Source organism: Setaria italica, chromosome I (genome assembly GCF_000263155.2).
Source record: "Setaria italica strain Yugu1 chromosome I, Setaria_italica_v2.0, whole genome shotgun sequence".
In the NCBI taxonomy this organism is placed as follows: domain Eukaryota; kingdom Viridiplantae; phylum Streptophyta; class Magnoliopsida; order Poales; family Poaceae; genus Setaria; species Setaria italica.
Genome location: NC_028450.1, coordinates 6,843,521 through 6,866,600, shown reverse-complemented (window position 1 = coordinate 6,866,600; position 23,080 = coordinate 6,843,521). Strand labels below are relative to the sequence as shown.

Below are 23,080 nucleotides of genomic sequence, written 5' to 3'. Positions count from 1 at the left end.
GTTGATGGTTAAAAAACGTAAGGTACTTTGGTTTGGTTAAATTCCTCTAACTTTAATTAAGTCAATAGGAAAATATACTGTCATGACGTAGTTCGATTATGGAAATTATTTTTAAATGGGGGGAGCACTAACAAACTACAATCGTCTTGAATGAACTTGCCCTTGGTTCCGAAAGGAATTTAGGAAAAAATTAGCTCTATATTAACATAAATGAATAACAAATAATTTTTTGAAATAAAAAAAGAACTCTGTTGTCACCGCCCAAACAAAATCCCCCTCCTCCAAGCAAATTTCAAATTCCTTGCCCGGCCTCACACCTCACGCGCAGGAGGCCCCCCCCTCACGCCTCCCCAATAAAACACCCTCCCACCCGCTCCCCTCGTTTCCCACCCCCCCAACCGCGCGCCTCCTCCTCCTCCGCCTCCCAGCTCGCCGCAACCCTAGCGCCCGCACCACCTCGCCGCCGCCGTCCCCCACCTCCGCCGCCGCCATGAGGGAGATCCTGCACATCCAGGGCGGGCAGTGCGGGAACCAGATCGGGGCCAAGTTCTGGGAGGTGATCTGCGACGAGCACGGCATCGACCACACGGGCAAGTACGCCGGCGACTCCGACCTCCAGCTCGAGCGCATCAACGTCTACTACAACGAGGCCAGCGGGGGGCGGTTCGTCCCGCGCGCCGTGCTCATGGACCTCGAGCCCGGCACCATGGACTCCGTCCGCTCGGGCCCCTACGGCCAGATCTTCCGCCCCGACAACTTCGTCTTCGGCCAGTCCGGGGCCGGGAACAACTGGGCCAAGGGACACTACACCGAGGGCGCCGAGCTCATCGACTCCGTCCTCGACGTCGTCCGCAAGGAGGCCGAGAACTGCGACTGCCTCCAAGGTAATGTTTGCTGCCCTTCTCCTCGTAGATCTGTTCGTTCCGTTGGAAATGCTCGTAAATTCGGCGCGATTTGGGGGTTGTCAGCGTGCGGATCTAGTGCATTTTTATGAGGTCATAAGAGTGATAAGTTGCAATGTTGTGGTTCACGGCTTGTAGATCTAGCCAATTGTTTGTGCGGTTTCCCCGTTATTTTTGTGAATGCATTCAATTTATTCCCGTGCTTGGATGAAATGCGTGGCTCGGTTTCCACGGATTAGTGTTTGCCGTGCAGTGCTATGCGGTTGAAAGTACCGAGATCCAGTTTATTCTGTAATTGCTCGAGTGGTTCTGGTAGCTAGCAGTAAGCTTGTTGTGTTCAGGGCATTTAATATGGCATTTCTACTTGCATGGTTAGACTTTATTGTCATGATCCTCAACCACAAATTTGGCCACTGTTGTTCTGCTCGGTGGCTCTCGCGTGCTACTAACAAGGCTTTATTATGCCATTTGACTATAGAGATGTGAACTCATATAACTGATGAGTAATTGCAAAAGTTTTCCTTGCAATCTGTATTCAAACTCTGTTGCTGGTTCCTGGTTGTGTAAGGTTTCTAAATCAACTGTTAACTTATTTTCTTTAGGTTGGTTCTGTTGGACTTATCTGATACTCATATTTCACTATGTATGAAAATCGTGCAAATGCTGTGCCTATGAGAAAATCCATTTGTCAGGCCAGCAAAATGGTTTTCAACTCATCTTGGCTAGTGGTTCCGAAGGATATGTGCTTGGGATTCATGTTAGGGTGTTGCAACTAGGATCTCCATTATCGTATATGTTGCTATCCTTTTAATTTATACGTGCTCCAGCTATGAAATCGTATCTGAAATAATCTTTTTTGTTTTCTTCTGCAGGATTTCAGGTTTGCCACTCATTGGGTGGAGGTACTGGCTCTGGTATGGGCACCCTGCTCATCTCAAAAATCAGGGAGGAGTACCCAGATAGGATGATGTTGACATTCTCAGTTTTCCCATCACCGAAGGTGTCTGATACTGTGGTAGAACCTTACAATGCTACACTCTCTGTTCATCAACTTGTTGAGAATGCTGATGAGTGCATGGTCCTTGACAATGAAGCTCTTTACGACATCTGCTTCCGCACTCTGAAACTTGCTACACCCACCTGTAAGTTTGCATTGCTACTTTGCTCAGTTCCTGTACCCAGATTCAGTATTTATTGCTCATTGATTTCATATCATGCTACGGGAGAGTGGATTGTAGCCATCTCCATGTGAAATGCTGTGATACAAATCTATCCCCTGTGATGCTGTAATGAATTACTGGTCCTTGTTTGCCATTGCTACATATTTATTGCAATGCACTGCTTGTTGAATTAATGTGAATGTTGGGCACATGCATTTCACTAGCATTTTGACGCCTCTATCTGTTCAAAATTTTGCATGTAGTGCAGAATACACTTTAATACCTTGAGGCAATTATTTCATGCTTTCCTGCCTTGTTTCACACACAGTTGTTTCTGCCATTTAGATATGAATCTGACTCTTGCCTCTTTCTGCTGTTCCAGTTGGTGATCTGAACCATCTCATCTCTGCAACCATGAGTGGTGTTACTTGCTGCCTGCGGTTCCCAGGCCAGCTGAACTCTGACCTCCGGAAGCTTGCAGTCAACTTGATACCCTTCCCTCGCCTCCATTTCTTCATGGTTGGCTTTGCACCCTTGACCTCAAGGGGATCCCAGCAGTACCGTGCCCTCACCGTCCCCGAGCTGACCCAGCAGATGTGGGACGCCAAGAACATGATGTGCGCAGCCGACCCACGTCATGGGCGCTACCTGACGGCCTCGGCCATGTTCCGTGGGAAGATGAGCACCAAGGAGGTGGACGAGCAGATGTTGAACGTGCAGAACAAGAACTCGTCCTACTTCGTGGAGTGGATCCCGAACAACGTGAAGTCGAGCGTGTGCGACATCCCCCCCAGAGGCCTGAAGATGGCGTCCACGTTCATCGGCAACTCCACCTCGATCCAGGAGATGTTCCGCCGCGTGAGCGAGCAGTTCACGGCCATGTTCCGGCGCAAGGCCTTCTTGCACTGGTACACCGGGGAGGGCATGGACGAGATGGAGTTCACCGAGGCCGAGAGCAACATGAACGACCTGGTGGCTGAGTACCAGCAGTACCAGGACGCGACGGCCGACGAGGAGGAAGACTACGAGGACGAGGAGGAAGAGGACGTGGCTGCCTAAGCCACCGGCCCGGGGGCCATGTTGGATTGTGTTGCTATTATTGTTGGTGTTAATCTGGTGCTTGTGGAGTTGCGGTGCCTTTAGATTGCTTGTGTTGATGGGTTTGATGCTGCTGCTGCAAAACTGTGAGATTAGTTTTAACTGTGGACCTAATTACTATTAGATCATGCAAGTGTAATTTGATAGTAGCTGGATTCTATATTTTAGTACCTTTTGCTGTGCTTGTTCAGTGTTGCTTTTGTTGGGTATATGCAGCTGTGGAGCATTAAGCAGCAGAATTTGGATTCGAACCGGTCAGCTTGCACAGTTCTTTTTCAGTTAACTCCTATCCATAAAAGCACTTAGCCATTAGCACATACATGATACATCTGGAGATAAACAAGCCATAGTTAAACTGAGGAGCTAGACTAAACCAAGGTACCAAACCCTGCGCGCTTCATCCTCACGATCTTCGTCAGGTGATGATCCTACCATACGTTTGCGGTTCGCCTATCCTACACGCGATGATTTGCCAGCGCCGAATTATGGCACTTTCCTTGGCGACGCCACCAACGGTGTGGTCGGCCTCAATCGACAATCAGAACGCGCTTGAACAAGGCGATGCCGCTTGACACACCAACGGCTTTGATCAGGGTGATAAGAGAGAAGGCTGCCGTCGAGCACCACGGTGGCGAACCCAAGATCGTCTCCAACGTCGGCGGTGAGGGATTCCACGGCGCGCTTGTCCGTGGCCGTCCCGGCGTCCGACATGCGCGTCAGCCGGACAACGCGACGCGCCGCCGCACGAGGGTGCCACGGCGCTGAGCCGATCGCCGGGACCGAGGTTGTCGATGACGAAGCACGTGGCCTGCTGGCGTCGAGCACTGTGGCGAGATCGAACAGCCGCGCCGGGAGCCTTGGCGTGCACTGGCGCCGCGAAGCTGCTACCTCGCGCGATAAGAATTGGATTACAAATAAACGATAAGGGCTTTATGAAGAAAGTAACATGGTCCATTTTTCTTTTTTTTTTGGGCTCACGTACGGCTCATCCGAACATGAACAAGTGCCACGATTCAATGACACAACCCGTTTGGCCAAGTAAAACATTGATCGTTCCGACAGCACCAACTGAAAAATGGAATCTTGTTTTTTTTTTCCGAGAGAACAAAAACTGACCTATATAGGGAATAATCCATATAACACACACACACACACACACACACACACACACACACACACACACACACACACACACGAATATCTAACTCCAGAACGTGCACTCGATGCACAATAGGAACACGCCAGCACTTACACGGCGGCGTACACTACTGCATGTTCAGGTACATTTACTCTCAGAGGCTCATCGGAGGTGCGGCTCCGCCGGCTCTGTCAGTATCGATCGATGGCGGCGGTATCGCGGGCCCCACGTCGCTCCACTGCGCGCCGCAGGCGGGGCACGCGTGCACGCTGCCGGCGAAGCAGCGGAAGTGGAACGTGTGGTTGCACTGGGACGTGACGGCCGTCTGGCCGCGGACCACGGCGCCGCCGCAGGCCGCGCAGGATGGCGACACAGCCGCCGCCGGCGCGTACGCGAAACACGCCGGAGGCGGTGGCGGCGGCTGCTGCTGATACTCAAACGTGCTTGTCTGGAAGTGGTAATGCGGCGGCGGCAACGGTCGGTAGAAGTATGGCGGCGGTCCAAACAGGTCCGGGTGGGGGTACTGCTGGTACATGGATGGCGGCGGCGCAAACTGGGCCGGCGGCTGCTGCGGCGGCGGCTGGAAGGGGTGCGCCGGCGCCGGAGGTGGCTGTCCAAACGGCACCGTGTCGGAGTACCGAGATGGAGCGGTGGGGATGGCCGTCGCCGCCGGTGGCTGCCCAAACTCGTCGATGTCGGAGGGCGACGGCGACCGCTCGGGCGAGCCGAAGGAGGACCAGGACCAGGTCGGCGAGCCGGGGGCGCATCGCAGTTCCACTCTCCCCCGGTTCATCCCCCGCAGGATGCTATGCGGGCACTGGTCTCTCCAGAAGCCGGTCTCCGTGGGTCTGAACAGGCCGCCGCAGACGTCGCACTGGATCACCGGCGGGTCCTCCCCCACGCTGGCGGAGGGGTCGCCGTTGCTCCTCATGTCACCCGCCACGGAGCTGTCTGGCGGCGAGGATGAGGCGGCCCCACCAGCACCCGCTTCCGCTTCCGGCGTAGCGGCCGGGCGCGTCCGCGGCGTGCGGCAGCAAGGGCAGGCGTCGCTCCCGCTGGCGCACGCGGCGTGCAGGGCGTGGAAGCAGTCGAAGATGACGGGGCCCTCCCCCCAGGGCTCCAGGTTGCCGCCGCAGCCGTCGCAACGAGCCCGGGGATGTTCCATGTCGCCCGCCGTGTTTCCGATCGCTTTGCCCCTCCCTGTCGTCGCCGTGTATTAAGGTTACGTGAAACTGTGGAAGAGCCGGGTCCGATCGCGTTTCGAATTCTACGTATTTGTTCCGGAGTCTTTCCTTATAATCGATTTGTTGCGTAGAATTACACGGTTTTATAGATGGCATGCAAATCGGTAGCATCGAAGTCGTTGTAGTATAGTGGTGAGTATTCCCGCCTGTCACGCGGGTGACCCGGGTTCGATCCCCGGCAACGGCGTTTTTTTTCCTTTACACTTTTTGTTTGCGAGTTCCGACTCGGACGCGGGACACCCGTCATCGGATGACGGAGAATGCCAGCGAGAGCTAAACTTCGGTGGCCATAGATCACTTCCTCTACGCGCTAATCAGTTGCAAGATTTCCAACTGCCATCAGAAAGATGTACAGCAACCAACTCGTGGTCCTTCCAGTAATCTTAAGACTACAAGATTATGTAGGAAAAGAGGCATCAGTGAAAAATATTTTAACAACCCCTCACAAAACTGAAAATACTAGAGAAACTTCATAAATTGGAACAACTTGTGACAGGATGAGAGAGATGTTCGCATGGAAGTTCTAGTACTGCTACATCATAGCACTTCAACTGATCAGTCACACCAGCACATAGTAAGATACAGAATGTGCACATTTGGAGGATTAAACACTCATAATTCTAAGTTTCTAACTAAAGTGCCAGTCCATGGAAAACAAAAAAAATACCACAAGTAAAAGGACTACAAAAAATGAGACAACAGAAACACAGAATAGAGAGAACAGTCTAGGACATCTCCCTGAATCTTGCAATAGCCTTCTTCTGGATGATGGTTTTGTAGCTGTCTCCGGCTTGGGCCTCCAGCGACGGATCGGCTTTCCGCTGCTGACTTCCGAGTCCAGCCCTGACGTCAACGGATTTTGCCTGGACTGGCTCCTTGATACCACTACCATCCTTTCCCAAACCCTGGATATTTGCAAAGTCGTTGCAAGAAACAAAAACAATACCAATGCACACTCACGTCAGGAGGAATACAATACAACAGTTTTCGTGGAAATATCGGTATACTGATTCCCCCTGCATTCAAATAGTAACTTCTTGTGCCCAAGAAACTATGCATTCTCTCGAGCTAGAATCATTAAGTTCTGATTCCTAAGCAGGTGGTCCTAAGCCTTTTCAAGTAGATAGTATAAACACAAAAGAAGCACACACACTCTGAATGTATTAGTGAAGACCCATAGATATCATTTGCTAACTTATTCTGAAAAGGATCTACAAGAACTCAAGCTTTGAGAACTGACAATAATTTCCAGCTCATAAGAAACCTGATACTAACAGCTTACCAATATCTCTAAAGTGCAAATAATTTGAAATTTATAATAGAAGTTGTAAACAATTTGATCTCTACAGTGTATTTTGCAATGCCAACAAGAAACATAAGAGGGGGGGGGGACAACTCTTCCATCTAAGAGCATCAACAAAATGAGAATTATGCGGGGGATGAACTTACCAGACCCTCCTGCCACCCCATGTTGCGTAGAATGCGGTTGCCCACATTGCTTTCGTCGATTGCTCTATCCGCAGTGATAACTTCATAGTTTTCAGTGTTGCTAATTTCACCACTAGAGCGTTCACCCACACCAGGAGGAAACGGCATCGACCCTATCTCACTTGAACCCTTTCGGGACGGATAGTCACCAGCTTGACAACAAGTAATTTCCAGAAAATCAATACAAACCTTGAACAGGTAAAATCTAAAATATCATTCCTATTATGTTTGTGGGGTCAAGGAATTCATAATTAATACAGTACTATCAGCATGACAATATAAAAGCTCCCAGCTATATAAGGTCAGCCTATATATACTACCATAAAACTGCACGTACAGTCAACACAGCCTCAGAAAAGTGAGAATGAAAATAACGGAAAATTACATTTCTGGACCGACCGAATGTTGCTATTGGTAAAATCTCATGCTCAAGAAATGATGATGGGAAAATGACTGTGATTGTGCATGATGAAAAATTAAGAAAGTGTGTTCTTACTTGAATCTAGTCCAACACTATCATTGCCAAGCGATGATCCATACAGATTTCGTCTTTCTGCAGCACGGTCTCTGTACTGGGATTGCCCTGGTGCCTCAGAAAACCGACGTTTACCACTCCCAGAAACTCCAGATGAAGTATTAGAGACTAAGGCAGATATATCTGTTTTGTAGGGTGCAGGAGTTGCAAGTGCCTCAGGAGTAGTCATTAAGCCCTTCGTGCTTGTTGTTGCAGTGGTGTGGGGCTCGGCACTCCCAGTATCAGATAATGCATGAAATGTAGTATCCGACTTGATCACTCCTCTAGTGGAACCCCTTATAACACCCATAACTGTAGTTCCTAAACTGTTACTGACAGGTCTAGGCTTTACATCTGAATCCAGCATTTGGGTCGATGAAGTTCCCTGGCCAAAGGAATTATAGCTTGCAGAAGAGTTCATATCTTTAACATTTCCAGAGTCAGAACTCGGCTTGCTTTTCAGAGAGAATCCAGTTCCGCTGTGTGAATGGTTAGATTTATCATCAGAACGTGATGGTTCTTTGTCACCAAGGACAATTCGTGCAGCCTGTCCTTCTTGATTCCTTTGCTTCCACATAGCTAGGACATTGTTCATCTTCTTCTTATTAGCTATCAGACTAGTTTTTGAGGCCAACTTGATCTCTTTCGCCTTCTCCTTTTCTCTCTTTTCTGCAGCCAGTGCTGCATTTGCAGCAGCTTGAACAGCATCAGGAAGCGAAGTTTTCTCACTCTGTTTAATTGTGGCAGCAGGTGCAGAAATCACAACCTTTTTGCCAGTATTACTATCTGAGGTCGTTGTGTTTTCATTGGCCACAACCCCAGCTGCTTTAGTATTGTTTTGGTCATTGCAAGGTACATATTGTTGAGTTTGTTGATCGTAGGAATACCAAACTCCAGAGTTACTATCATAGTAAAGGCCTGCAACAAACACAATATAATAAATGGAAAAAAATTCCACAACAGCAGAGGATTTGTAAAGAGCTCTTTGCCAAAGTAGATTTCTAGCATATTCCAAAAAAATAGTCACAGTTTAGCAAAATTGACATAGCAGATTTGCATACTTACCAGTATTTCCATCATAATAGAATCCAGAGGCAGAATCATAGTAGTAACCAGATTTTTCATCCCAAACAAATCCTGACTGTGCTGCAGAACCATCTCTTTGAGACTCCGAGTTGCTATTCTGTTTTTCATCAGGATTGTACTCTTTTGGAGCCCAACCTATGGCATCATACTGGTCCAAAAAGCAAAGGAAATAAAACAGTAAGCAACATGTCCACAACCTGCCTAAATTATATGCCATTGTTAACATAAGAACATGATGAAGATTCTCCTTTTTTTATTCTGTCAATTGATATCTTGCCATTTTCAAATCTGACTTTGTTTTTTTTTACTATAACGAATAAATGATACCATATAGCATTATAAAGTATTTTTAGAAACAAATCTAGTGATATTTTTCATATGCCCAATCTCCATAGTTTCAGAATTGCCAATCTTTGAAATTTAACAGTGCAACTTGCTAAGAACCAAATCAGAAAGAATGAACTAATATCTAATCAGTAAATGCTTAATCATGAGACTATCATTGCGACAGGAGCTACTACCTGCTGAGCAAATGATGCAGCCTCAATGGCAGCTGCGGCAAGGCTGTTTGACTGCGAACCCCCTGATACAGGTCCATGTGTACTTTTAGCGTACGCTACACGCAAAACCTCACCATTTTTCTCCAGTGTAATCCCATTTGTAGCTTCAAGAGCCTTAGTAGCATCTTCCACCTGTCACAACAGGATGTTGAAAATTGTCAGGCATACATCAAAAAGAGAAACTCAACTCATGTATCCACAAAACCACCACCACTTACTGAATGGAAATGAACGAAGGCAAAACCTCTAGACACATGAGTAAACTTATCACGAACAAGGCGGATATCCTGCAGAGAAATAGCATGAAATTGTGTCGAGAAAAAAGGAGAGAAATCTAATCAAGCAATTAGTTTATTCCTCACCTTTATTGGTGCGTGCTTAGCGAATTCATAACGAAGCATTTCTTCATCAGCATTTTCATCCAGGCCACGAACAACTAAAACATGAGTTGGGCCTGCAAACAACAGCATCTAAATAAAGCAGCACAATACACATTTCACAGAATTCCATATTAGAAGCACAGAACTTGCCTAGTTCAGATCCCCTTCTCCCAAACTGTGGAGTGGTACCTGTCGCATCAGCTGGTAGAGCATCCTCAGTACGAGGCTCATTGCACTAAGAAAATACAAACAAACATGCAATTAGCCAGAGCATTGCATATCAGGATGGTCAGGAGATTAAAAGATGCGATGAGATAGAAGCGGGCGGAGGGGGGAATAGAAGTGTGTATGAAAAATAGCAGCCCTACACAACCTGAAAACAGGAGGTCCGGCGGGCAAAATTCATACATCCACATATAGTGCAAATCCAGTCACATGGTGCAGCAACAGTCCTGTGCCCATATGTAGGCCTTGAAAAATTTTCTTGTCCAAGAGAAGGCCCCCCAGTTGGTTTACTACTGCAGTCAAGACAGTGTTAGAATTAATTGAGCTGGAAGCAATATCTATAAATAGATGACCAGGTTACATACAAAGAAACAAAAGGAATGAGACTAAAACTGCTCAAGAGGATTCACTCAAGCACAGGAAATTGTTTTATTCAATTTCATCAACCCCACCCACAAGAAATTTAACTAGTATAGTTATAAGTTAAAAAGGTATGGTTACAAAGGATACAAGAAAAGACAGCAGTTCCACAAGCACAACTGTTTAAGAGACAGTGGTAACAGAAATTATTGTAGCTGTTCTTTGCATACTCATTTATTGACAGTGAACAATTTTATATAAGGAGGAACTTGCAATGTTTCAAAATAGAAAAGCACACATACCTATACTCAAAGAACACATTCCTACCATCGATTTCAAGGCCATTCTCTGCAGTACCTTCCATCATTCTACGAGCAGCTTCCTGTGGAGAGGATACAGCTTTGTTAACAGTACATGGAAGTCTGAATGAGTAATGTAAATAACACTTGTTTGGTTAGTACCACAGTAGGGAAGTCAATAAAAGCAAATCCCCTAGACATGCCAGAATTCCGCTCCTTGATCACACGCACACTGCGTAGAGGGCCCCACTGAGCCTATAAGAGATCAGACCCGAATGATTAAAACGAACCAGACAATACACTTTCAACCATTGTAACAATTTATGAAGAGGAACTTGTACAAGAATCTGATATAGGTCATCATCATTAGTCTTCAGGGACAATCCCTTGACAACAACAGTGGCAGATGGGGCCTGCAAGCATGAATGCAAAAATCATGGCTTTGTAAAGTCAAAACACATAATTCTACAAATGTATGTAACTAGTATCTAATATAGTCATACCACTGAATCACCACGCCTCCTTTCATCCCAGTCATATTCCCTTCTTCTGTCAAAGCGGTTATCATCATAAAAACCATCTCTTTGGTTCCGACCACGACTTCTTGCACGAGGAGATCTTGATCTAGACCGTGATCTTGATCGGTCATCATGGCCACGTGACCGAGAACGGCTATGGCGCATGTATGGACTTTCGTCCCTTTCACGGCTTAAATCTCTTCTTTCACGTTCACCCTCGTCATGCCTTCTCCAGTTACTATCTCTCCTGCCTCTCTCATAGTCTGAATCATAGCTGTGGCGCCCATACTCATGATCTCTCTCATAGCTGTTCTCTCTGCTTTGGTGAGAACTGCGGTAGCGGTCTTCAAACTCACCATGAAACTCCGCACGTTCTCTGCTCCCAATCCTTTTGCTCCTATCAACACCAAAATCACGGCGACTGCCAGATTCATAGTAGTTGTCAGCAGCATGATAGTTATTACGGAGTTTGTCAACTCCTCTGTATGAATCAAACTCATGATGTTTTCCATCATTGTGATAATCAGTGCCATGCCTTCTGTGATCTCTGGCAGTTGCATATTCCTCGTCATGATTCCTCCGAGGCTGAGACCACATAGCACCAACAGAGGCTGGTGGTGGATACATATTTCTGTCATGTACATCCTGATAGAATGCACCCTTTCCATATGAATCTCTAGAAAAGCCTTCATCCACAGGCCTCCTACCATTGTAGGACCCACCAGCCCTGCAAATTAAGTTAATAGAAAGATAGTGATATGGAAAAGCACTAAAGATATAAAATGCATGCCCATAAATCACAACAGGTAAACAAAATAATGTCGAGGAGTTAATCCAATACTAAAACGTATCTAAGCTCAATAGAGAAATTAGATACAGAGGGTTATGACCACACATTTTACAGGAACAAAGGACATGAATACCACAAGCTAACACAGCATTAGGATGACTAGGCTTACCTATATTCTGGCTCATTGATTACACCATACCCATCCGGTGCCTGTAGATTCAACAGAATAAGTTGAGTCAGCAAGAAATCCTACAGAACAGGCAGGTAAATCCATTCCATTTAAGCAACGGCCTCTTCTTGAACTCCTTTACATCTAACACTGGTTACACAGAGACCAACCACATGGCCATAAATCTGCTATTTTCATCATCCTTGGTAGTTAGTAAAGGAAAAGGCTGCAATTACACTGTTGTTCTCCCATCCATGATGTGGAGCATAGCGCCCATGATCCATTTCCAAAATTCAGCACTTGTGTTATCCTGCAGGTTCTAGGTGACCTTTTAAACTTTTGGGTGCAGACTTTTTCAGTAGCCTGTAAAGAAATGCATGACATATAGAGATAAGCACATAACCAAAAGGAACCCCAACATATGGCCACCAATAGTAGTCTCAAATTTGAGCTGTTTAATCCATCCAAAAAACATTCATTGAGCTAAATTACCCAACATCACTAAAAGCAACTGCTAATTTTTCAAATTATGACTTCTGGCATGAAATTATTAGCTATGAGATATTTAGGCCCTGGACTGGAATATTTTTATTGGAAATAAAAAGAAATAGTAAAAATTCTCATGAGATTGCTTAATTCAGGTCGGTCTAAGCATCGTTATAAAATGCTAGCATTTGTTGCTACAGAGCACAGAACAAAACCAGAAGTACACCATCATCACTAAGACAAGAGCAATCTTACAGGTAATGGAACTTTACCGGATTATTAGTATTAGTTGATACAGTAGTAATACAATTCATACAACTATTCAGAAATAAAGCATAAAAATGTGGAAGCATATGGCTGGCTCCAACACAAAGGTTATAACTAATGTCTTTGGGGTTATTATATCCTCCTACTGCACAAAAGATAAGGAGTAAGTGGATTCAGCTAAGTGCTAGCAATCCACCGATAGCTAAATAATATATCTCAGGAAATGCTAATCTGTCAAGGAGAATAAAAATACAGTCAATCCTTGACAACAAACATATCTTGACATTTCAATTTCAAGTTGGGCATGGGCGAAAAGATAAGCATATGCAGATTGAATAAATGCCCATTCTGTTTCACAGCAGGTCTTAACAACTTAAATTGATTCACATATGCAAAGCTAACATGTTACATCATGAAATGTAGCAATTAGCACGGCCCTTGTCGTTCGATAATGCAATCCACAGAAACAGCACGTACACTGACAATCTAATAAACCAGTAAATGCTGCAAAACTGATGGGCAAAAGCAATACCGCAAGCGAATCGTGAAACCCTAGCAAGAGGAATAAAGCAAAATTACCGGGGGGAGGACTCCGCAAAGAATAAACTGCGCTCGCACCTCGGGGTCGCAAGCCCCTAAGGCGCGATCGATCGACCTCCCGCGCAACGACCTAATCGAACCGAATCAGAACCGCGGCGTGGACTAGATATGCTACTCCCGTGCAGCGGATAAATAAACAGCAATTCGAATTTGATTCCTCGCAGCTAGGAGAGAGATCTCCCTGACCTAAACCGATCGAGAAAATTCCAACGGAGCGAGCTAGGGTTCCTTACCGACGGGAGAAATTGATTCAAATCCGGATGGATCTCCGCTTCGCGGTTCGCGCCAATCGAATACCGGCGCGAGGGAGGGGCGGAGTGGGGAAGAGGATTGTGGCAGCGGCGGCGTTGGGGGGAGTTGGTAGGGGGGTGGCTGGGGCGCTTCGGTGGCTAGAGCGGGAGGCGGTTTGGCGGCGGCGAGGGGCGCTGACGAGGAAGAGGACGGGGGATTGGGGCAGGGTTTTTTCCCCCTTTCTGTGTCTGCGTGTGCGGGATGCTTACGAACACGAGCTGGCTGGCATAAATTAGTTTTCGTGGGCCCGACATGCTTGGGCCCCAAGCTCGAATGTTTCTTTATTTCACCAAGAGAAAGTAGTATTTGCGCAATATACACGATTGTTTTAGAAAAAATAAATAGCACGATGTATAGTATTTCGCAATACATGCAGCAATATTTGCGCTTCCGGGCGGTCCTATTTTTGCAGCGGCATTACAAGAATGATGCAGAAGAACCATATTATTTCGTCGGCAAATGGTCCAACGACAAAGATGATGCTACGACTCGAGCGTTGGATCGGATGTCTCACTCCGGACGGAGACGTGGGTCATCCACACATCCTCCCCTATTCAGTACTCCTCGCAGGAGTCGCACCTGCCGTCCTGACGATGTTCGCCCAGAATGATGGATGCCATTGAGCTCGTGCACCTCGTCCGCCTCCAGGGCGCGCCAAGGCTGTAGCCTCCATAACGCTCAGGAGGCACGACCATGCTGCCTTAAATTTTTCTCCAATGGGTTATGCAGGCAAAGCCGTTGGGTGGAGGATGTTGGCTCATCATCTAGCACTGGTGAACATTCTCCAGCCAAATCAGACAGCATACGATCCATATGATCAACTTCATTTAAACCCTCATCATTAGCTGCAGGGCTACACTCATCGAGACTAACAAGATTCTCACCATGTTCTGTCCATGTTTCGTAACCTTCTCTAAAACCATATTTGCACAAGTGAAGCTCCATAGTATGCCTTTTGTGTCTAAAGTAGTTCCGACACAAGGCACAGGGACATTTAACGGTACCATTTTCAGCCACATCAAGTAAAGAGAATGCAAAATTCAAGAATTCAGTTGTTTGATCAATCCATTCATTAGAGGGAGCTTTACCACGTTGCCAGCCACTATACATCCATGTTCGTGACATTTCAGTTATCTCTGTATTTCAAACATAATACTAAGCTTGTCCTATCATTCCAGAACAGAAGACACAGGTGCATACCAAAATAACAAAACTTGATTGTTTATATATGCTATAAAGAAGAGCTTTACCTTGAAACGCGAGGCCAATTCAACCCTCCTACTGTGTAATCAGCTGGTTCACTGCAGCACAAATCCTCAGAGCAATTTAACCTGCACCACACACATAATTCATTGTTATTTCCTTCAGATTTCGTAACATTGAGGGAAAAATTATACAGTCCCTCAAGGATTGCAAATCTGGAACCTTTGGTCAGGTGACGTGCAGATCCAGTAAAGACCTTTGTTTATTAGTTCTACTATTGCATATTTGCAGCTAATGTGACTATGTGACTGAATTATCATAGTCTTTCCCAACAATTGTAGTACAGTCAACAAATATTGCAACTATCCTTATACTGAGAATTAAAGGTTTTTCGTTTTCTGATATTGAGCCATCCAGTTGTCAGTTTGGTCTGAAGATACAAGTTCAGAAGTAATAAAATTGAAGCCACGTCATCTCAGTTAACACAAGTGCAAGAAGTAGGAGCGCATCTGAGCACAAATAATGGAACTATGAACGTGCATACTCTGAGGAAAGGTAGAATTGCTACTACAATGTCTAAACACACGAGGCGCTCCACCGATGGTTTGCCGGCTGCTGCGCCACGCCGACGACGCCAGGAGTTCGTGGATGGCGTGGGTCGTCGAGGGCGCTTCTATCTTGCGGAACCCAGCGAATGGAGCGAGGGCTCCTAAATGAAAGGAATAAGGGGAACAGTTAGTTGAAGCATTTCTTAATTATTTTTGCAAACGGATCCTATAATTTTGGGCTGGTAAGCAAGAAGCAGCAGGGAAGGATGTTGAAACCGGGCGGTACCCCGGCTTGAACGACGTCGCTGCCGGCGAGGCGAGAACGCAGATACGCACGCGAGAAAGTGGATGTTTTGGTGCTGCCAACGTCGCAGCGTTTTCTGTTTTTCTATTCCTCTTTATTTGGAATACATGACCGAGTCTCACGCCACACCGCCCAGGTGCGCGACATGCTATTTCCTTGCGACGCCACACGACGTGCCCGCCAAAGGCACTGTGGCACTGACCAGACACAGCACTTCTATCTTGCGGAACCCAGCGAATGGAGATGGGAAACTGGAAATCCGAGGGCTCCTAAATGGAAGGAATAAGGAATAAGGGGAACAGTTAGTTGAAGCATTTCTTAATTATTTTTGCAAACGGATCTTATAATTTCGGGGCTGGTAAGCAAGAAGCAGCAGAGAAGGATGTTGAAATCGGGCGGTACCCCGGCTTGAACGGCGTCGCTGCCGGCGAGGCGAGAACGCAGATACGCACGCGAGAAAGTGGATATTTTGGTGCTGCCAACGTCGCAGCGTTTTCTATTTTTCCGTTCCTCTTTATCTGGAATACATGACCGAGTCCCACGCCACACCGCCCAGGACGCGACGTGCTATTTCCTTGCGACGCCACATGACGTGCCCGCCAAAAGCGCTGTGGCGCTGATCAGACACAGCACTTGGCCATGCCATGAGCTACGCACGACTCCGGTCCACACACGACTCGTTCCTACCAGCTAACGACCTGATGCGACTCAACACATGCAAGTACGTATTTACAAAGATATGCAACGGATTTAAGCTAACAAAGGAAAGAGGAGTGAGTAGTACCTGGCAGTAGCATGATGATGGCTTTTGCTTCAGCTCTGGACGGTGCAGTGCAGTACAAGGCCGTCCTCAGATGCAGGTGCACGACGGTATTTCGACCACTTCGTAGTGGACGGAAAACCTCCATCGCTCCTGCAGGTGCAGGTACAACGTCGTCCATAGATATTTTGATCGTACCAAACAACGTCCGGTACTAAAGGGAGGTCGATTATCCATCGAAGAACCTAGCTACTAGTACCAGACAAGCTAAGAAAGATATGGGGCACAGAGCACTGTCTCGTAGATGATTCGCCACTCAAAATTAATCCGAGGACGTTTGGGTTTGACAGCCGCCCCGTGCATAAGCTAGCTTCTCTCTCACTCTCGTCTTCATATCAAATTCAAACTCGAGGTGAAGCCAACATTCACGTTCCGAAGGGATGGGAGGTGGGCTAGGGCCAAGTCGTCGACCACCGCGGCACATACTGGTCGGCACAATGAACCTCAAGTCTTGGAGAGCATGGGCATAGCTCCTCCCAAGTAGAAATTCTCTCATTCACACTTTACCAGAAACGGGAAAGCATACAGACATTTTCAGCTTGCTGCAACTATGCGCAAAAACTTTGAGATGACGAAGAGCAGGCAGCGTGCCGAGGACTTGGATGTCCTCACTTTGCACGTGATCCACAAGTATGTCCAGGTAGGAGAGGATGGGGAGCAATATATGCAGGTTTAATCCATTCCGGCACCACGTTGCTTCTCATAATTATAATAAATGTGTAGAGATTCAAGTTTCTTCAGTTTGCCTAGGGATTCCCCAACCATCATCTGGTTGAGGTAAACTGAGCGTAACCTTTAAGTACTCTCATAGGTCAGATAGCTCAGCTCTTCAGCAATGCATTTTGGCTCCTCCCTGGCAGTAAAAAAGGGCTCCGGCTCCGTGGGTGCTCCACTCGCGGAGCTATTTCGTGCGTTGCCCTTTGGTAGGGCTCCAGCAGAAGCTGCGACCGGAGCCGGAGCTGGAGCCCTACCAAACACGCCCTTAGATGTTATAGTCGCCGACTCTAGAACTTCAAGGGAGGTTAGGTTCTTCAAACCTTCTGGCACATCAATTGTCTTGGCCCTGTAATACTCAATGGCAGCTCTCCTACATCAGTTTCAGATAAATCTAGGGTACGTCTGCAAAAACTGTAGCTTCCCTATCTCCATTGGGAGCCTATAACTACCATATTTATCACTTCCACCATTTCTAGTACTTGACAGACCTAGATACCGTAGGTGAGATACAAAACCCAAGCCTGCAAGGTCCTTCAGTTTGCAACCTCCTAGATCCAATACACGCAAAAGGTTACAACATGAAAGGGAGGGCATCAGATCAGTTACTACAGCAGAAGGTTCAAAGATGGTAATGGACCTCAGTTTCGGCATGTCCACAGTAGGCCAAGTAGTAGTATTAAGCAGAGATAACCTACGAACCTTGCTGTCCAAAGAATGCTTCCCATCACCTAATACAATGGTGGCAAAACATTCTTCTACTGACAAGGGAATAATAATGAGATCGAGCACTGTATCATGCACACGGCAAGCATGAGGTGTACCTTCCATATCCATGTCTCTGGGCTGGATCAAGCTTCTATTTACAAGCTCATTCAAGTAATTCTCTCCAATCTCAAATAAATTTTGGCCTCCCTATCCGTGATGGACAAAACTTTCAGCTAGCCATCTCGATATCAACCGACCCTTTCTAATCTCGTAGTCTTCTGGAAATATGCTTAGATACAATAAACATGTCTTCAAATGAGAAGGCAGATCATTATAGCTGAGCAATAGTATCTTCCTCATACCGGGGTTGTTTCCAAGTCCCTGACCAATTGAGTTGCACATATCATACCACTCGTTTATATTCCCTGTTTTATTAGCAAGCAAACTGGATGTGGTAATGATAGCTAATGGGACACCTCCACATTTCTTCAAAATCTTTTTAGACACTTCAAAAAATTGACTAGCACAATCTTGTGAGCCAAATGTTCTTCCGTAGAATAATATTTCAGAGTTCTTATCGGAAAGTGTCTGGAGCTTATAGCAACCACCGATTTGATCAGCAACACCAATAATGCGGGTGGTTGTAATTATTGTACTTCCCTTGTTATTCTCGATAAGAGCACATCCCATTATATTCCATGGTTCTATATCCCATATATCATCAAGAACAATGAGGTACCTATGGGTATGGCAATTGATAAGACATCTCATTCATTATTCTAGTTATAATTCGCAAATAAGTAAAAACATGCTAGCCAAGTGGACAAGAATATACAAGGGAACAGTTAGGATTTTGATTAGGGAAGTGATCACAATTTCAGAAGTGAAAATATATAAAGACAACCTTATTATTGCTAGCTGGAAGATCCTTTTGAGCCTTTCGGTTAATCCTCACGAGAAGCACTACAAAAAGAAACAATCTTAGAAACTCTCACCGCAAAAAACAAAAACATTGAGCCTCCATTTGGTTGCTTACAATACTAATTGACAACAATAATCATTGAGCACAATTTGTTTCTAAATTACCCACCATGCCATTATAAAGCAAATAGACTAAAGTACATCTAAATTATACCCACCAAGCCATTATGAAAAACTAGCTTAAATTATCCCTAAAATATGTTTCTAAATAACCCCAAAAAAGTTAACCAAAGTACCTAAATTTCTACTGCTACATTTGGCATTAGAAAAAATAAGTCAAAGCGCTTCAATATTTGCCTCTAAATTGCATCTTTTTATTCATACAACTTTACCTAAAAGTCAGGTCTCTCTTTCATATTATGTGGTGAAGTTTAGAGGCCAAACTAAAGAAAAGACATAGAAACACTAAGGGTATATAATGAATCCTCGATCATGAGGAAAACTATAGATTAGTTTGCTAGATGTACAGGAACAGAACATGGTTAACAGAAGCATAGTCATTTAAGACAACTATATAGATCATAAATCATGTCATATATTGCCTAAAGTATTACTATCCGTACGTGCAGGTACACCTATAGATTAATGGATATACTAACAAGTGTAACCACATCTTTTAAATTCGTATACCTAGTGAGCTAGTTAGGACTAAAGGGCTAATTATCCATAAGCTTAATTTCAACTTGTGAGCCTGTGAATGGGCCACACGTGATGAGATGACACGATCAAGTGTTGGATGTGTTTGATTTGATTTACTTGGGTGAAAACCTAATATTCACTGGAGATTGGAAGTTCTAGGCTCATCTTATTTTTTATAGGCCCCATCAGTTAACCTCTCCATTGTTCGAGATTTATAGTAGTGTATGTGACCGTTCATGTGAAGCGAAGGAGAGTGCACTCATCCGTGCTCTAACTTATTTTGATGAAGTTCTAGGCTGGATGATTGGAGACCTTAACTATGTTCCATATCTAAGTAAGCGAGCCGGATTAGAATGAAATATGTAACATGCAGGGATGTACCCTTGCGCTTTTCTTATGGATTTGAACTTGTTCTCTCTAATACCTTAAGTATTGATGTACGAACTTGCACTATTATCAAAACCGATGGTTATATTGTATTGTGGTGTGGATGTACATCTACCCTTTCCTTATTGATGTAGAAATTGGTTATATAACTTTATTGTATATACAGTATTCTTTGAGTGTTGGATCTGAATGGGTTGATTGAGAACCACATTTTAAAAATTTAGCGTGAAAATGGTACAAAATTTTAGCGGGAACGACATTTGCAGGGACGGATGACCCCTGGAAAGAGCTTTACAGGGGCGGGTCTGTTACCCACTCATGCAAATAGCTATTTGTAGTTGCGAAAGTTAGAAGCGGGTAGCGCGCGTGCTCCTAAAAATGCTGTTTCAATCGCTTTTGGAAAAAAGTTAGCTTTTGACAAAGGAAAAAGAAAAAAAAAGATGGCTACTACAGTAGATACGAACCAGAAGTGGAAAAGACCGAAAGGTTAAAGTTTCGTAACAGCAAAGTTCCCAAATCGCAGAAAAGATCGGTCGCGTCGGGAGGCCGGCGGAGGACCAAGCACACGCCAGTCGAAAAGACGAGGCGGGCGGGAATTCCTGCCACGAATCCGATACTACTGAATCGATCGAAGAGGTCGACTGGTCCATCAGTCCGGACACCGATCGCCCAAGCGGGGTTGGAAAAAAAAAAAGCACAGTGCTACGAGTGGAAATTTTATGAGCGCGTTGGAAGCTGCTACCACCTGACTGCTATTGCACTTTGATCGTCAGCTCTCTCTCTCTTTCCGATCAAGAAGATAGAAGATTGTTGTTCCGAGTTATAAAAAAAAATGGAGAAGAAGATTGTTCCATGCATGGTTTTTTACACGATGGGCAGCGAACCATCGAGGCATCGACACGACGCTTGAGGAGGGCCAAGCTTTAATTTGAGCTCCAAAAGTCGTGCGTCATTTTCAAGGGATAGGACTAGCGAGTTGAATTTCGTACACGCGGTGGTACGGAGAAGCTAGAGAGCGCCGGAGTTCTCCTTTTCTCCTGTCACCTCGTCGGGACTTTTGCTCAAAAGTTCGGCGCAGATGGAGTTCCAAGTACGAGCGACTGAGCGAGGTCGACGTAACATAATAAGCGAGGTAACGCAGCCAGCCAATCTGATACGGAGTACTCCCTTCGTTTGTTTTATTACTGTTCCTTTTGATTTCTATAAATGCATAGTATTTGCTTATAGTATTTACTACATGACATACCGTATATATAGATGTATAATAAAATCTATGGACATAGAAATGCTAAAATAAATAGTAATTGAGAACGAAGGCAGTAGCACGTAAGCTTGTAAGCTTGTTTAAGGCTTGCCTGCCCAACATGTACAGGCACGCAGGACTGAACTGATGAAGGAAAACTCGAATCAACAGATGGGTCGGTCGGTGCATGATCGATGTGTCCCATTCGTTGATGTCCTTGAGCGAGTCAAACTGAGGAATTAAAACGCCTCGTATGTATACAATATACGTTCGTCCTGTCGTCCACGACTCCAGGTCCAAATAAACACTACATTGTCTGGATGGATTGTGTATATCGCGCGGACAACGATCGGTTTCCACGCGTCTGATGGAGCGCGAGGCTGGACCAGCAGCAGGGCACCATCAGATTTCGCCGCGAATCTGATACGGATCCGCTCACCGACCAAATGAAGCACCTGCTACCAGTACGTCCTCGGAAGAACGCATGCAACACCATGCATGGCAGCAATATTCCAGGTGGCCCCAGCGGTCACTCTCCCGCCGGGGGGACGTACGTACGTCGTCTGCATGCATGCTGCGACGACAGATGCTTGTTCGGTCACCGGCCAAAACTCGCGGACCACCGGCATCGTCACCGTGCAATCCCGTCGTACGTCGCCGTCGGGAAACTTAACATTACTCAGCTAACCTAGCTGGCGTGATGTTTTCCATTTCTTTTCCTTTTTACGTATACTCTTCGCTTGTGAGACGTGTACATAGGTCCAAGTCTAAGATACGCAACAAGATTGTAAACATTTCATAAAAAGAAACAAAAAAAAAAGAGAGATTCTGGACGAGGATTTCGTGCACGACTGCGTCGGGTGTCGCTGGACCACACACAAGTCAAAATACGTGGAGAATCCGGCTGCTGCTGATCAGTAAGACGAGTGATCGATCCAGGCACGAGGCACCTATCAAGGCTAGAAAAAACAAGTGCTCCTCCTCCTACTACTATAAGCGCGTCCAAAAGCGTTTTTTTTTTCCACGCGTACTTCGTGAGAACTCAAAGTATTCTTCTACCATCATGCGTCGCGATCGAGCTGCTTAAAGAGACTTTTGGGATACTCGCATAACGGAGTAAGTGATAACCTTGTTTAATTAAGCACGCATGGCCGGAGCACGCGAAGCCAAACTTTCCATGACGGGGCGTCGAGAATGGAGAAAGGTGAACCGGTCCTCGGTCCAGAAGACCAGGCAAGCACTGACATGAAAAAAAAGGCCGGGTTGTTCCTAGGTTTGGCCACGGGACACGCATGCATGGAAGGTTGTGCACTTGTACTACTGCTGCTCGGGCAGAAAAACTACTCTGCCGTGCTTGAGGGTACTCGTCCGTGATTCCGGACAGTACGGCATGAGCCCGCATGGACCTGGGTGATTGGGTCTTGGGCACAGAAGGGCAGTCGCTGCCGTGCTGGCAGTCCTGCTGCTTGCCGAGGCTAGGTGGGCCCCGGGTGTCTGCAGGTGAGGAAGGGCCCATGCTCGCTTCCATGTGGGGTCCCAACTTCACATCCATGCACCACAGTCCACAGGCCACAGCAACAAGTCGCCGCTCGTCACGCTCAGACTTGAATCCGGCCAGCTACTACTACGGCCCCCCCGAAAGAGGATATTTTTCAAGACCGACCTATTATCGTGTCACCTCGAAACATTCACACACAATACGTTTTTTTTTTTGGTTCAGGGAGAGTTAGGGGCTGTTTGGATACGAGGTGCTAAACTTTAACAGTGTCACATCGGATGTTTGGATGCTAATTAGGAGGACTAAACATAAGCTAATTATAAAACTAATTGCAGAACCTTGTGCTAATTCGCGAGACGAATCTATTAAGCCTAATTAATCCATCATTAGCAAATGGTTACTGTAGCACCACATTGTCAAATCATGGACTAATTAGGCTTAATAGATTCGTCTCGCGAAC

The 23,080-nt window shown here is 46.0% G+C and overlaps 2 protein-coding genes and 1 non-coding gene across 7 annotated transcripts; 2 read left to right on the top strand and 1 right to left on the bottom strand.

Annotated features, from left to right (window-relative positions):
• Positions 1–378: 378 nt before the first annotated feature.
• On the top strand, positions 379–3,350 carry LOC101767882 (tubulin beta chain). Its single transcript, XM_004951740.3, has 3 exons — positions 379–884; positions 1,775–2,044; positions 2,445–3,350. The coding sequence occupies exons 1-3, from the start codon at positions 491–493 to the stop codon at positions 3,119–3,121; spliced, it is 1,341 nt and encodes a 446-aa protein (XP_004951797.1). The 5' UTR covers positions 379–490; the 3' UTR covers positions 3,122–3,350.
• A 2,307-nt stretch (positions 3,351–5,657) lies between these two features.
• Positions 5,658–5,729, top strand: TRNAD-GUC. Its single transcript has one exon. It is a non-coding gene; the product is annotated as a tRNA-Asp (tRNA).
• Positions 5,730–5,989: 260 nt separating this feature from the next.
• Positions 5,990–13,766, bottom strand: LOC101766396 (SUPPRESSOR OF ABI3-5). 5 transcript variants are annotated; one of them, XM_004951737.3, is made up of 17 exons: positions 13,518–13,766; positions 12,168–12,294; positions 11,932–11,972; positions 11,508–11,699; positions 10,958–11,393; positions 10,796–10,867; positions 10,617–10,709; positions 10,458–10,537; positions 9,944–10,088; positions 9,721–9,805; positions 9,553–9,644; positions 9,409–9,477; positions 9,152–9,322; positions 8,610–8,778; positions 7,527–8,462; positions 6,992–7,182; positions 5,990–6,447 (listed from the first exon to the last, which is right to left on the bottom strand). In XM_004951737.3, exons 2-17 carry the CDS (start codon positions 12,213–12,215, stop codon positions 6,268–6,270), a joined length of 3,000 nt encoding a protein of 999 aa, XP_004951794.1. In that variant the 5' UTR covers positions 12,216–12,294; positions 13,518–13,766; the 3' UTR covers positions 5,990–6,267. The 5 variants fall into 5 exon arrangements, with proteins under 5 accessions (XP_004951794.1, XP_004951792.1, XP_004951793.1 ...); XM_004951735.3 differs by having other exon boundaries at positions 10,958–11,699; XM_004951736.4 differs by having other exon boundaries at positions 9,944–10,085; positions 10,958–11,699.
• Positions 13,767–23,080: the final 9,314 nt, after the last annotated feature.